General features: G+C 32.7%; 1 protein-coding gene across 10 annotated transcripts in view; it reads left to right on the forward strand.

The window, feature by feature from the left end:
* Nucleotides 1–16,787, forward strand: part of LOC143229229 (calcium and integrin-binding family member 2-like) — a 77,317-nt gene that overhangs the window by 44,963 nt on the left and 15,567 nt on the right. For all 10 annotated transcript variants that reach the window (XR_013015757.1, XR_013015758.1, XM_076461252.1 and 7 more), the window contains 3 exons: nucleotides 1,503–1,537; nucleotides 5,517–5,616; nucleotides 9,541–9,688. Coding sequence is in view for 8 of the 10 variants with exons in the window: in XM_076461252.1 (XP_076317367.1) it covers nucleotides 1,503–1,537; nucleotides 5,517–5,616; nucleotides 9,541–9,688 (283 nt within the window). In the remaining 2 variants the exon portion in view is untranslated. The remainder of the gene's footprint in view (nucleotides 1–1,502; nucleotides 1,538–5,516; nucleotides 5,617–9,540; nucleotides 9,689–16,787) is intronic.

The following is a 16,787-nucleotide window of genomic DNA, read 5'->3' on the forward strand; positions in this document are numbered from 1 at the left end:
CACATTTAAAAGTTTAATGATATTTTAATATTATTCCCAGCTTTGCCATGATTGAAATGTTTTTACTCAAATGATGAGTTCAGGCTTTGGTTGTGAAAATGTGATTTTACCATAAATTTGCCTTATTTTTAATGTATTTTACTTTCCTTAGCCCTTTTTAATTCATGAAGGCAGACACGCACGCACGCACACATTCCTTGGGATTTGCACAAATATAGAAACATAGACACCATACGAAGGGAACTAATAGTAAAAGGAAGCACCAGACCATCAGAAATAATTTTCATTGATGTTTTGATGAAGCTAATAACTCTGCTAGTATAGTACAGCTATTTGTAATGTTAAAGCATTATTTTAACCATCATTTGCGCATGTCAGTCACTGCGTGTGTGGCTTCTCTAAAATAAAGGCCTATTTCTCCTGTATATAATTTCTTCTGCTCCATCTTAATCATCAAAATTTATCTTTGATACCTAGCTTAAAAGTTAATTGCTTATTTTTATTATAGAATGCATATTAAATGTTAATCTTATTAATAATATTTAGTATACAAGATACTAAAACCTACACTTATACTTTCCACATTACTTTGACCATCACTCAACCCCACATTTTAAAATTTTATTGAGGTAACATTGTTTTTTTGGACTTGTCCAGCTGAGTTATTAAATAGCAGTATCCAACACACAGTGTTACGAACTGCATAATATACCATTTTATTGAAATCCATTTGCAAGATTAGAAAAATAGACGTCTACTTTTGGTTTTGGTTCAGTTAAATTTGTATTTCTTAGTAAGTCTACGTATTGCAGAATAACATTTGAAATAATATGCTGACTTTGCAGAACGTATTCAGACCTTGATAGTAGCAAGTAGGCTAAAATTACTCAGTAAAGTACATACAAATAATACAACACATTTTCTAAATGTAAAATGATTTAGAGATAGCAGTGTAAAAAAATACAAATAAAAAATATACAGACGATACAGCTATACACAGGTGACTTTGTGAAAGCTCCATTAAGTGGGATATGTGTACTGTAAACTCAAACCTAGTAATTATGCATGTCTGTAGCTGTTTAAATCACATTTATCCCATTAAAAAGAATAAAGTAATGTATATGATCATTTATGTCAGTTTGTTGCTTAACCATCAGTGAATTTAATTTCATCTAACTAATTTTTGTCTGTTACTAATTTAACCATTGAACTTTAATATTTTATTGTTTTTGTTATTGTTGTTTGATTAAGTGGTAAATGGAGTGAATTGTCATTAGTAAAATCCAAACAGACAGGCACTTTTTTTATTCAGAATCTGATATTTTTAAAGAAAGGTATAACATTTCTAGTATAAGTATTTGTTTACCTATAAGTTGACATTATCTTGTTTTGTTTCTTATGCACAAGTACTTTATATGTCTTTTTTTTTCTTTATATTTTACATTTCTTAAATGTTGAACATTTGTTTAATGAAAGCTGATATTTTTGTTTTTGTTATACAGGAACTGACATTTTTTTTGAAGAAGGAAATTTTGCAGTAAGTTATGTTTTTACCGTACAACAGATAGCGTAATCAGGCAGTATTTTTACAAGTCGAGGGTAGGATCTGCTTCAGTATGAATTTATGGTGGGTGTTTATATCTCTGAGTAAATTGTGTTTTCATATAGACCCATGATTCACAAGTTTTTACATTGTTGTATAAATGGAATACTTTATGCAAGTTTGGTTTGGATGTTTTGGTATGATATTAAGAGTTTAGTTTGACTTAGTGGGATGCACATTGTTGCTCAAGGCTAGGACTTTTTTTTGTGTGGATGTATGGTTGAGGTGCATTTCAGTATGGGTTTTTAAATAAGAAACAGGCTTTGTGCATAAGTTATCTTTTGATGTGGTTTTGTACATGCAAGACATCATGACTTCACATGCTTTGGACTTGTAGTTGGATGGTTGTGAATTTGAGATTGGCCCACATAATGCTATTGTGTTCTGAACAAGATGTTTTACCCTATTTGTTCCTGGACTAGCATCCTGTTCAAAGGGCTTTTATCACCATTCTTATTTGCTTGTGCTACTTGAAACCATAGTTAAAGCTCCAGTATTATGTGTTTTGCAAAGACACAGCAAGATTGTAACCTTTTGTACATGTAGGTATGATGTAATGTGAATGTATGAGTGGGGTGTCTTTTTTTAGATCTGTGTTTTGATATGATTGTATGAATAAGATGTGGTTTTAATATGGATGGTGAATTGAATGTCTTTGTTGTGATTGTGTTTTTGAATATGATTATATAGGTGGGTTGTGTTTTGATGTGACTAGGTGTGATGTGTTTTAATTGACTTGCTGAGTGTGAAGTGGTTTAAAATGGCTATGGGAATGAAATGTTTTCTAATGATTATACAGGTGGAATGTATTATTGATATGGTTGTTTGTGCTTTGTGAGTGTATGAATTTTGACTTGGTGGTTGCTATTATTGAGGATTGTTTTTACATGATTGTGTTAGTGGGATGTCACCTTCCCTTCAGTTCCAGCAGGGAGAACTGAACAAAATAAAGGAGAGAAACTTCACATTTTTGCACCAAACATATTCACTATGTGAAACACTGTTTAATAAAGAAAAATTGTTTTATTTAGGGATTAATTCTTTTCATCACATTTTATTTTTTAAAACTTTCCTACAATTGCTAATCATGATTTATAGTCTTAGCAATATTTTTGTGCTCACACACATGCATTGTTTCTTTCCTACAACTTTACAAACTGAGCATTGCTAAACTTCAATATCTTGCATATACCAAAACTCTGAAACTTTTTTTTATTAATAACTTTTATTAGACTTTTTTATGATCAGAAGTTGACTTAAGTTTTTTCAAAGATTTTAACCCTAATCATTTAGCTAAAAATATTCTTGGTTTGTTTTGAATTTCATGCAAATCTACACAAAGGCAATCTGCAATAGTCATCCCTAATTTAACAGTATAACACTAGAGGGAAGGCAGCTAGTTATCACCACCAACTGCCAACTCTTGGGCTGGTCTTTTACCAATGAATAGTGGGATTGATCATAACATTATAATACCCCATGGCTGATAGGGTGAGCATGTTTGGTGTGATGAGGATTCGAGCCCATGACCCTCAGATTAGGAGTCAAGTGCCTTAACCACCTGGCCATGCCGGGTCATTCCCTGCTGGTACAGCAATAAGTCTATAAACTTCCAATGTTAAAATCAGGGGTTTGATCCCCCTCAATGGACTCAACAGATAGCCCAATGTGGCTTTGCTATAAGAAAACACACGAAATGTTAATATTCTAAGCAAGTGAATAATACTGTTATGGGCAGATGCATCTAAGTCTAATTTCATTGCATGCTTGGAATACAATTATATTGAAGTTTGGTTTTTTTAAGTTTGTTTAGAATGATGACATTTTATGGTACATACATTGCATGATTAATGACATCTTCTGTTAATAAATAATCTAATAAAAATAGAGCAATTCTTGTAATAGAAAAGTTGTGATACTTTTCAGTCATTAACACCCTACCATAATACACTGACAGTAATAATAATTAATTCAGTTATGTTTATCAGAACAATTTACAGCTAGTTTTTCATCTTTTATTTTAACTCGCTGAGTGTAATTAGTATTGAAGTATTTATGGTGGAGAGCTTGGACTGAGCATATTGATTAGTTTATGCATATATTATGCATACCAAGTTGTAAGACTATGTAAAAGCATAGTGTTTTCATGACTTGACTGGCTTAGGTCAGCAGTTTATAAATAGTGTGATTATACTATTTATTACCTTTTGATATGGTGGGTGACTGACTGAGTTGAAAAATAGAAAAGATAACTCAAATTTGTCATGAGAGAAAACAAAAAAGAAATTGTAGTTTTTGAAAGTACAGTTTAAAGGCACTTTACTGGGTCAAATGACCTCTAGATGTGCTTGTGGGATGAGCTTTTTCTGTGTCCATGCCAGTGAGATGTGTTTTTCTATAGCTATGCTAGTGGAAAGTTTATGTAGGGCTACATTAGTGGGATGTGATTTTGCTGTATTTGTGCAAGCGAGATATTTTTATATAGCTGTGCTAGTAGGAAGGATGTTGTTTTTGTATATCTCTGCTAGTGAGATGTATTTTTCTATATCTTTGCTAGTGGAAGGTTTTTGTATAGCTGCACTTATGGAATGACATTAATATTGTTATATTAATGGTATATGCTATGATATATATAATTGGGTAGAATGTTTTAAAATTACAAAGTATCATGGACTTGTATGTATTTTGAGATCTGTAAGGTTTAGATGTGTCTATATAGGTAGTACATGCATTGCTAAAACTGGGATTGTTTTTTAACAAGTTTTTGGGTAAAATGTATTTTGATGTGGCTTTCTACACACAAGCATGATGTGTTATATTGTGGCTGTATGGCAGAGTTTTGGGTTTGGTATGGCTGTATGTTTTTAAAAATTGTTTTTTAAGTTGCTATACAGGTGAGATTGTTCAATATTTCTTAGTTGTGAGATATTTTATTATGATTTTATGATAATTTTAATGTAATTTGATGTGACTGCGGGGTATGATTTATAACAGGTACAGATTGTGGGGAGTGTTTACTTGTTAGTGGAATGTGTTGCGATATGATTTGATGAGTGGAATATGTTTTTATTTTTTGATATCAAAGTTTTGAAGGGTAATGCGTGATATGAATATGTAAATAGATTTGTTGTTTTTAATGTGAATGTGTTGGCTTGGTTTATGGGAAGTTTGTTTTTTTAAATAAGATTTGATGGTAGATTATATTATGATATGACTGAGTGGGTGGAATAAGTTTATGATTTTTGATATGACTTTATTGAATGATTTTTTTATATTGGTGTGTGTGTGAATGAAATGTGATGTAATATTACTTGGAAGAAATGTACTTTAATGCAGTTCTGTAAGTGGAATGTTTTTGAATTATTGTATTATGTGTTTGTGTGCTCAGGTAGTAGTTTTCACAAACAAGGATGTTAAGAAGTTTTATATGAGTGGGACTTTTTCTATGTAACTGTACTTGTGATTGTGGTTTGATGTAGTTTTGTAGGTGAAATATGACTGTATATAGGGTATATTTTCATATAACTGTATAACTGCAATGCACTCTGAAATGATCATGTAGTTAAGGTGTATTTTGATATGTTTAGGTTAGATGTTTTACAATCGGTTTTGGGGTAAAATCATTTTCTAATATAGAAATATTTATTTTAAAAAAATTCAATATATTCTGTGTATACAATTTTGGTTTGGCTGTGTGGTGAAATGTTTTAATATACTTGTGTGGTTGGACTTTGATATAATCATAGAAGGGGTGTGTGTTGTTTAAGATAGTGTTGTTAAAGGTATATGACTGTATGAAGATTGAATTAAGGTTCATATGATGGTTAATTGGTTTTTATCACAGATTTTTGTGCTACAAAGCTGTGTTAGTTAAGTTTATATTAACATTTCTGAAATAAATGTTTTTTCTTAGTTGCTATAAGCGCTTTAAAATGTTGGCACCTGAAGCTGTATCCAAGAACAGAAATGTTAGATTACCAATGGCAACAGTCTTGACACTTCCAGAACTGCAGGTGAGATCATTTGAGCATTTCATTAAGAACTTGATTGTTTTGGATAACTTGTTGAACATGAGATTATTAAATTTTTACATTATATTGTTTTGTCAAAATTGATGACACTCAACTTTTCACAACCTTACTGTTTGATAGCTTAATTGCATTGGATATTATTAAACTAAATATGTTAAAAAACTTGTACATATCATAGCTGATGCTGGTGGATCTTGTATCTTAATGCTGCATAATTGCTGTAATTGTTTGACTTTTATCTAACATCAAGTGATATTATTGGATCTTAAACTTTAATATTTATATAATAGTGGTGTTTGTGGATTTTTTCACAACTCTGTTTATGTTTTCAAAACTCTGGCCAATTTGATTTGTTCTTACTTCTTAATCTTGTTAATACATTGATTTTTTTTTATGGAGAGATATCAAGAACCTCTGGTTAAGTGTGTGGGTTATCTTTCTTTGATTTTGTTAGATATTTATGCTGTTTGTATCTGTATGCAGAACCTCTACTAACTTTCTAGAACATTTAAGTGATGTTGCTGGTTTCTTTATTATGTGAAGAAAAAAAAAGATATGGAACACTAAATATGGGCTTTAATGTACAGCTGATTATGTACAGGCTTCAGATGCACTGATATATGGTTATATTTACATGGTTTGTAATAAATAACTTTCTTTTACCTTTAGGTGATTATTAAAATTCCTAAACTGTAAAATGTTGCTTTTGTCATTACTATTTTATAACAAGTGCTTATTGAGTCTTTGGAGAGCTGTGAACACAGTTTATAATGAGTAATTTTCTTTGCCTTTAAATGACAATTGCAGATCACCCCTTTGCTTTTGATGACATGCTGGGTTAGTATGTGAATATAACTGATGATCAAAAAACGTTTTACGTCTCTACAGTTGATCTGGTTTTTTGTAACACTTCTTTTATGACCAGTATTGCCCAGCATGGCCAAGCATGTTAAAGCGTGTGACTCGTAATCTGAAAGTCGCGGGTTTGCATCCCCATCGTGCTAAACATGCTCGCCCTTTCAGCCGTGGGGGCATTATAATGTTATGGTCAATCCCACTATTCATTGGTAAAAGAGTGGCCCAACAGTTGGTGGTGGGTGGTGATGACTAGGTGCCTTCCCTCTTGTCTTGCACTGCTAAATTAGGGATGGCTAGCACAGATAGCCCTCAAGTAGCTTTGTGCAGAATTCAAAAACAAATAAAACAATGACCAGTATTATTTAATTTTAAAACAACAAAACTTTGAAAGTAATTTTATGTAAAGATGTAACAAATTGCAAACTTTAGTTCTGTAATCTGAGAGACTGTTAATTGCAACACAGTCATAAGGAACTTTTTAGCATATGTCTTACAGTTTTTATATTATGTGCTTGAGAGGATAATGCCATTTGTTATACAGTATTCTCAAATATACATATTAACTTGTGTCATGAAAAGTTAAGTCTCATAATTTATGGCAAAGTACATTGTTTTTTAATGTGTTTGCAAGTAAACTAGTTAATAATGCAAATTTACATTTTTTATAACCTGTTAATTTTATAAAGCTGCAGTAGCCATATTTCTTTGAATCTTTCATTAAAGAAAATTTAAGACATGAACTATTTCATATGCAGCATAAGAACAATAGTTTTATTAGTAAATTCTAACACTTTTTTTGTTATATGATATGTAGTGTTCTTGCACTTCATTGAACAACTGCTTGCAGTTGTGCATACAATGTGGCTTGTACTTTGTTTTACCTAAAAGGTGGCTCATGTTCAGCTGTACATATGGGGTGGCTCATGTAAGTACAGTTGATAAACTGTATTACTTTTAGCAAACTAATAAGCAAATACATGAATTGCCTGCTTTACAGAATTTTAACCCCTTTCATATCAGATATCCTTTTTTGAAAATCAGCTCAAAAAGGTAGTTTGTTTGTTTTTTCTTCAGTTTTTGATAGTTTGTTATATCTAATATGCAAATAAATTGCTTCCATAAAAATCTCTAAGATCAGTAATAGTCCCACCTGCTAGATCTTCAAAAAAAACTCAAATATATATTGGTTGTGAAGAGGAATCTACAAGTAAAATTTACAATGTTACTGAGAAAAACCTGAAGCTTATTTCAAATGTACCAGAAATTATGCAAATAATATATAACTAAAATGAAAATAAGTATGTTATCCCTTTCATGAAACTCATATTTTCCACAGATACTTTATTTATAAAATCTGACTTTTTGTCTTATAGTATAATTTAGATGTTTACTAAATTTTGTGAAGATAAAAAGTGAAATTACTGAGAAACAGCTTAAAACCAAACAGAATTAAGAAAATACTGAAGTCTTCAAATTGTTTATAATAATATTAATATATGGAGGTACTACTGGTGATTGTTATCAATTTTGAGATTTAGCCCATTTGTCTGAGTATCTGTTTGTGATAAGAAAACCTCCAAGAAAAGGTTCATTTTGTTTTTTTTCAGTTTGTCTCCTCTGGAATCTGAACATCCACCCATGTGTTTGCTGTGTGTGTGATAATCCATGAAGGTGAGGAGAGAATCTTGGTGATTGAGGGGTCCAACCTCAACACACCACCTTTGCCTTGAATTCCTTTAGACGGGTGGCCTAGGGGTTTGCTCCCCAGTATCAGTTTGCTTGTCCTCTGAGGCTAGGGTCAACTGGGCATGTGTCAATACCATCCAACCCACAGTGGAAGTTGGACCAGATTGACTGGCCCTCTTTCACTACTCTGTTGGAACTTGATTCTACTGTTATCTGTCAGCCATCTGTTGATGACTGTGTGGGTACAGTGACTGACTGTAGCAGCTACTCATTCTATTTGTGTCACCTTGACATGTTTTTCTCAGCATCTTTTTCCATGGTGGAATTTGGTCTGCCAGAAGGCACAGAAGATCAAAAATAAACTTGGAAAACCTTTTGACAGTATCTCTCTTTTTTCTAATAACATAGCTTATTAACAGGTTTAATTTCATGCTCGGTAGGTCAAGTGTCAAAGCCAGAAGAGATCTTAAATTAAGTTTACTACCAGCATCTCTAGATCTACTGGCTTCAAAGTTATGTGGGACAAGATTCAAAGGTTGGTAAGTTGCACACCTCCTTACCCCTTTCGATCTTGCTCTCTGATGGCTGGGAAGTTGACAATGTGATCGACATTGCTAACAATTTGAAGAGTTGTTCTTATCTTTCCAACTCTTCTACCTTCTCCCCCATCCTTCTTGTCCATCAAGAATCTTGCTGAGATATTGCCACTTATCTTTTGGTAATTGGATCTCTCCAAGTCTCATGTTCAGTCCAATTTTCCATGGCATGTTACTATTTTAACTTTTCATATATTTTTTTTTAGTCTCCTGAGAAACGTAGATACTCCAGACTGAAATTACTACCTTTTCTTTGCTGAACATCTCTCAAACCATCTTTCCATAGCTATGTATAGGGATGGATCAAAGTTGGGTGCTTCTATGTGCTCTGCCATGTAGTTTGTCGTGACTCAATGGTTACATGCAGACTCCCCTTTACAGTTTCTGTGTTTATGCCTAGTTGTATGCCATCTATTTATGTGTTAAAATAGCTATTTTGACAGTGGTGACTTACAGGCACACCAATTTATGTTGTGGCATATCAGTGATAATGCATTTGGAACTTTTATAATAAAAACGATGTATCTATCAAAAAATCAGACAATTTATATGAATGTGCTATATGGAGCACATATATGAGATCATCCTTTGAACCTTAATCCTGAAGACGTATATGTTTATATTTTCATTATAATTTCTTTATTTTATCTGATATTAATGATATTAACAACAATTTGTATAGATAAACCCACATAATAGTTAAAACTTTTGGAGAATATATTTAGTTAGTGTATATGCCACTAGTAACCAAAATATTGTTGTGAAGGTCAATCCTTTTTGTGACCGGATCTGTAAAGTATTTTCTTCAGCTGGAGATGGTAGTATGACATTTGAAGATTTCCTGGATATGATGTCTGTGTTTAGTGACGCTGCACCAAGATCTGTAAAAACAGAATATGCTTTCAGAATTTATGGTGAGTTTTTAAATTGATTTTTTAAAATTATAACCAAACATGTAATTTAGTATTGTTTGTTGCTTTTTAATATTGTGAATTATTTTGCAGTTTATGTTGGGTTTATTAGTTTAAGTGTTTTCTATAACAAGTTATTAGTTTACTTTAAAATATAAGTGGCTTTGAAAGATTAGCTTTCCTTTATTAGGTGTGAATTGGGAATTGGGAGGAACTCTTAATTGCATAAATTTTGAGGTCATGTGCATCAGTTGTAGCTCACCCTGACAAGCAACAGATGTATAAGCTGATTTTTTAAATGTTTTAAGTGCATAATAAATAACTTCTAATGTAACAGATTCTTGAAAGATAAAGGTTAACAAGAAAGAATTAAAGGTTGAACAGTTCAGAATGAAATTGCAGTACAGTCCTAAATCCAGAGATATAAAGTGTGCAAGGTGAGGAAATATATGAATCACAAATACATGTCATAGTAAAAACAATAAAGAAATAGTGTATTTTAAATGTGAATAATATCTGTAGTGTTAACTGTAACTCTGGGATAGGTAATTGTAAACTTTATGTTCTGTTAGTAATTTGTGTTCAATGTGTAACTAAACACTTCTGTCTTGTCTCGCCCAGAAAGTTTTCCAGTTGTGTTTTTTATTGTAATTCTTTATTTTTGTATTGTTGTTAATGGATGATTTGTTTCTAATATATATTAGAAAAAGTTATGTTATATCCTTACACTATGTTCTTTAGAGTAAGTTCTTTTTTATATTTTCTTTGTTGGAACTTGTGTATTGCCTCTCAAATTATTTCATTAAATCTTGCCTTTCTGTACTAAGTATTTTTTTGTATTGTTAATACAGTGATGCTTGTTCACTAAATGTCAGTACTTGTAATCCATTATCATTGATACTCGTAGATTATCTTGTGTTGAGCATTGCTACTTTTTAAGTGGAATTGCATATTCTTTTGTGAGCCATTGGCACTAATACATATATTTATATACTGACTAATGTACATGTAATGGTAATTATAAACTTAAGTAACAATATTAGATGTTTTTGCATTTTGACCTTTACTGCAACTTTTGTAAAGGGATAAATTATTATTATTATCGTAGTAGAACAACTAAGTATTTGTGGTGACATATTTGTCATAATAAAACTTTAATATTATTGTTTTTACAATATTGTAGTTTTACTCTTTGGTATTGTTATAGGCAGATAATACAGTGTGAAGTAATGTGTAGTGTGTTTATTTTTATACTGATTTGTTACTGTGGTATTTGTTTTTAATTGCTATGCTAAATAATTCACTTTAAAAGTGCAGACACCTTTGCATTGTTGCTGGCTGTCAATATGACACTTTTTTTCTTTTTGTTTCAAGAAATTAAACATTTATTTTTATCTGTTAAAATAAACTTTGTGATATCTTGGAAGACTTCCAGACAAGTGTAACTGTTTTAATTGTAATTTTGTGAGTTGCATTACTTTATGATTGTACTTCAACTTGGAAACTCAGTCTAATCTTTTTAAAAATGGGAGATTGGTGATTCCCAAACCCTGTCACTTCATCAAGAATTATATTTATGAAAGTGCATTTTTATTAAAGCCCTGAGTCAGCCATGGCATAAGTGTACAAATAGATAAAAAGACACTCATGAACTATGCTATATTAAAATTATTTTGCATCTATGAAGCAGCAGATCACATAACTACAGCCGAGATAAAGTTGAGGTGGAGCAGAACTACATTTTGACAATTTTGTCGGTAGTGTAATGCCTACGAAAATTCATTACTTTTAAGATGAGTCTATAACAGTTATTTCTGATATTAAATATTCATAAACTCAAATGATGAAAGTGTAATCAGATCAGTGATTTAGGACTTTCAAGATGAGAATATCTCTTATACTGGTAAACATTGGAAAACAGAAGAAAATTGATTAATAAAGGGAACCAAGACCATCCAGCTATGACAGGCAAAGTCAAGTTACTTGTAATAGATGTTGTTTATGAACAAAAAAAAATGAATGGTAAAAACTGTACTTTTGCCCCAGCCAACAGTATGCAATATCTGGAAAAGTAATAGAAGCTGCTTTCATGATTTCTGGTTTTTACTATCTTGTACTTCTAGCAACTTGAGAATGAAATGAGTCTTTACATCATTTTGTGTAAAATATATCAAACAAGTGTTTTTATTTGATCTAATGATATGGACCCTAGGAAGCCATTGTTCTTGTATACTGAATAGCTTGTTGAAAGTTACCATGATAGCCTTACTACAGGTTGTTGTCAAGATTAACAACCATCAAATACATGTTAAATGCAATTACCTCTAAACCTATAAATGACAGTCTTTTCTACCTTGTAAGTTAGTTTGCTGAATGAAAATGCTTGGTTTTTTACTATTTGTAATCCAAATTTATCAGTTTGCCATGAATGAAAATGAAGCCATTTGAAATAGCTGATTAGTTATGTTGCTTTCTTTTAAACTACATTAACTAGAACAAATGTTTATAACTGCGTGTGTGTTTGTGTTTAATTAACATCTGTCATTTATTCATGCATATTATGATTATATTTCATTCAAGAATTTCATATACAAGTTTAAAGTGATTAAGCATAGGAAGTAAAGAACTATAATGAATGCTTATGACTTATATTTGTTGACATGTAATTAAACCTCTCAACTTGTACATAAACTGTTTTAAGATTTTTAATGTGTACAAAGTTCATATAAAAGTTGATCTTGTAGTTTAACAACAAAATTTGTATGTTATGTGTTTTGTGTGTAATGTATGCAAGTACCAGTACTTGTTTAAAATTTAGTTTCATCCATTTTATAGTCAGTTATATTTCCAGTACAATGTGATTCCCCCTACTTACAAAAAAACCTTTTTGATCAGTACTGCCCTCTACTGGCAGAAATGTTTCACTCTCCACCAGTTTTGCAACTCCCACTTCTTTGTGCATATCAGCATATAAATGATCATGCAGCAACCCTCCCCCAATGGAAGTGAAAAACTTTTTTGTAACTAGTACTATCTCTAATCATGCACTTGTTAATTACTTCTTGATTGGCAGTTTTGCTGTGCACACACGCTTTTGTTTACAATTTAGTTAGTATATCCACATGATTTTACTTTTGTATTTCTTTAATCAGTTATTGCTGTTTTTCTATCTTTTTATGGAGAATTACAGTTTTCATTATCTACTCTCCCTTTTCTACTTCTGTTTTTCTGTTACTGCAGAATTTGGTGGATTTATCAGTCACATCTACAGGTTTGATACTGTTTACCAGCTGCTGATGTGACAGCTATGATCTGTGGAGAATTGTATAATTTCTGGCAAGATTATGAATAAACTGAGTGTTCTGTTATAGTAGTTCTAAGATGTATCTGTGGGTGTGACTTTAGGCATCCCTCCCTTCTGAATATATTTATCTGTTGTGTGTCATTGGAGGGGTCTTGCCTAGGAATCCATTTATGGTTTTGAGTTTTTTTTTTCTTTCTACTTACCCAGATACGGGAGTTAACTTTTGAGAACATTTAAAGGAATCAGTACACTTTGTTTCCCACATACATTGTTTAGCCTATCATTGTTTATCTTTCATAATTTCAACTATCTGTAATTTATCTCATACCTGTTGGAATTCTTTTTCTTATTTGAGGATTTGGACCCTGAAACTTGGGTTAATATTTTGTACCTCAGATTTTCCATGTAATTAATTTTTGTGATATCTAGTGCATCATTCTCATTTCACTTCATGCTTGAGGCTATTCATCTGTCTTGTTATGGGTTTTCTATTGATTATACAGTATCTTTTTTAGCTCCCATAACAAACCTTTTCTCTGTAGCTTTCATTTTACAGATGTGGCTGTTCTACTACTGAGTTTTTATAGGTCAAAATACTCTTTTATCTAGGGCTTTTTCCCCTCCTTCTCTTTGTGAGAATTTGCACATAGCATTTTTTTTTACCTCAAGGTGTTTGGGGATTTTCCCAACTTTTAGACTTAGAGATTTATTCAGCCTATCTATGCAATTTCCTTTGCATTCACCCAACCCCCATTGTCTCACTATCTAATTTCTTTCCCTTCTCATTGGGATAATGTTTTTTGTTAGCATCAGTCAGAGGCAGCTTAGGAGTTGCTTCACAAGTTGAAGAGGAAAATCTTGTTAGTTTATTTTTTTCTTGTTGGCTATTCCCACAATGATGGGAGATTGATTCTCAGTTTTTTTATGTATTGTCTCTTAATTGCTTCCATGTTCTCAAGTCACTCATGTAGTTGTACTCTTCATTTGGTTTTCACTTCTGGTTTGTGGATATTGTTTCAATGTATTGGATGCACGTTCCTATCTCTCCAATGTCTAGACATTTTCTTCATTTTGTTCATCATGGGTGTGTGTGTGTTTCTGAATCTACTGTTTGGACTTGCCTTGGCTTTTTTTTGTTTGTTTCAAGTGGTCTGGACCTTTTGATCAACTGCTTCCTTTGCAGGGGGTCTTCATTTACACCATTACTTGGAAGACTGGCTACTTCTTACTTCCTCATTGTCTGACTTAGCCTTTTGAACTCAGTTTCTTCTTTGGAAAAAATGTCTGAGTGGGTTGGCTTTTCAAGATGAGGAAGTCATTCCTCATACTTACTCAATTTCTGCCTCTTCTGTTTGTTTTTCACTTTTTTATCTGTTGAGACCAGCCTTCTCTTCATTTGAGAATTATGGAATGCCTCATGTGGAATCTCCTATTCTATTTCCTTCTGCATGTGAGGTCCTATTTCTTTTGGGCCCAGGACTTCTTTTGAAGCTCTTATTTCTCTTGATCATGCCACAGTATGGGCTTTAATTGACCAATGGTGCCTTTTTCAACTTCCCTTGGATGCTCTCTTTATGTTTTTCCCCTCATTTATGTTCCATGTTTGACTGGTGGTTAGATCAGACCAATATTACTGCAGAGGGTTTCCTCCTTTTTCTCTTCATCCAAATTGTCACCTTTTTATAGATGCTTCTCTTTCCATTTGACCAGCATTTCTTGACACATGAGAATTTTGTGGGCTACAAACTCATTTTAAATCCACTCTCCATATCTGTCACCTGGTCCTTCTTGCTATTCATCAGGAAATACTTACCTTCCTGTTAGCTCTTTTATACTGAGTTGTAATGATACTCTGACAATTTATGGTTGTGTCCAGCATCACCTGGCATAAGGGCAACCAGTTAAGAGACCCTTATCTTCAAATTTGGGATTTTCTGTATTGGCCACACTGCTATAACATCAATTTTGTGACATCTTGTTATGGGTGTCTGGAATCTGGTTGCAGATCAGTTATCCCATACCAACTGGGTAGTCTTTGGATCTTATTGTTTTTCAGAATTTGTGTGTTTTGGATGCTTTTACATCTCATCTCAATTCACACCTTTTCCCATTTTTGAATTCTTGTTCCTCATCCATTGTGGGGGCACTTGATACTTTCAGTCAAGATTGGACAAGTTATTATATGTAAGCAAATTCTCCTCTTTATCTTCTTTCTCATGTCTTATCAGCATTTCCCACCATTCCATTCCAAGTTCAGCTGATGACACTGTAATGGCTACCTGTATCATGGTTTCAACTTTTGTGACAGCTTTTGATGTTGCCTCCCCTTCATCTGCCTTTGTCTCCCATGCTGTTGTCTTCATCAACCACATTGGTGAGTATCATCCATCCATATACATGCTGTCTTCACACGTGGCTTTGTTGGGTCCTTCATCTGAAGATTGTGAATCTTCAAGAGTTTATCTTCATTGGTTTTTCATCTAGTGTGTCATTCCTCTATGTAAGTTGTATACTTACTGTTGTTGGTCTGTATACTTAAGTTATCTTCCTCCCCTTCCTACCATTCTCCATTGCTGTCCTTTTATGGTAGACTGTTTGACTGGGACCTATAAGTTTTTTTTGTTGCTGGTTACAGAGCAGTTTTTTCTCTCTCACCTGGTCTTGGTTAATATCAAATTCTGATCTGTGGTTGTTTGCACCCTTTCCTGTTAAATTTTTGGGGCCTCTCCACATTTGTACCATTATAGATTTTGGTGACACATTCCTGAAGTGGTGCAATTTTTCATTCCTTACCACATCTCAATCTTTCTTTGGGTGCATTCTCATGGAGGATCTTATTCCCACTGGCCATCTGGCAATTCAGCTTTTGGTTACGGGAAGTAAGTTATCATACTGGAATTTAATAGTGTTCTGAATTGAAATTTTTTTATAGATATTTACTTTCACTCACATTTGTTGTCCATCTTCCCCACTTCTGGTATGAATTAGTTCAATTAATTATGACCAATCTCAAAGTGATTAACAATCCATAATTAAAGTGGGCACTAGTTACAATAGGGGTAGTTTCACACTCCCATTAGTGGTAGGTTGCTGCATGATCATTTATATGTTGATATGTAGCAAGAAATAGAAGTTTCAAGGCTAGTGACAAATTAAATAAATTTGCAACAATAGAGGGTAGCACTAGTCAAGTGTTTTAAGTTAGTAGGTGTAAGAAAAATGTTAACTTTTTCATATAATAGTAACATTTACTGGCACAGCACGACTATAAATTCTAAGTTCTATTGTTGTAAAATGAGTGTTTGTATAATGTTTTTTCTAAGTTCTATCACCCCTTGGCTACCCTTCTCCTGTTCCTTGTTTTACCACTTCTATTCACAGTTGTCCCTCCCATAACAAATATTTGGCTCTGAAACCTTTAATGCATACTTTTCCTTTTGTTTTGGTTATATGTGGTCTTTCTTTACTTGCAATCCTTGGGTTGTCAAGCTCTTTCTTGAGGTTTGTTTCTTCATTTTTCGTAAAAGATTGCACCTCTTATAGCTATGCCTCCACTTAACTTTTTTTTCTTTCAGTATTTTCTTGTGTAACAATAGACACAATATCCTTGACTGTTATTTCATTCTTTATGGCTGTCATCAGCTATCTCCATCCTCTTCATCTCTGTGCCATGTACATGGATGATCTGTTATTTCTTCTACTTCATTGTATGTAGGTTTGCCACAAAATATATTTGTTGTACTTTGGTCTACTAATTTTTTTGAAAGTTTTAGGTTGTTTGCTTCTTATGTTTGATAT

The sequence above is a fragment of the Tachypleus tridentatus genome, chromosome 10, assembly GCF_004210375.1.
Source record: "Tachypleus tridentatus isolate NWPU-2018 chromosome 10, ASM421037v1, whole genome shotgun sequence".
Taxonomy (NCBI): Eukaryota; Metazoa; Arthropoda; class Merostomata; order Xiphosura; family Limulidae; genus Tachypleus; species Tachypleus tridentatus.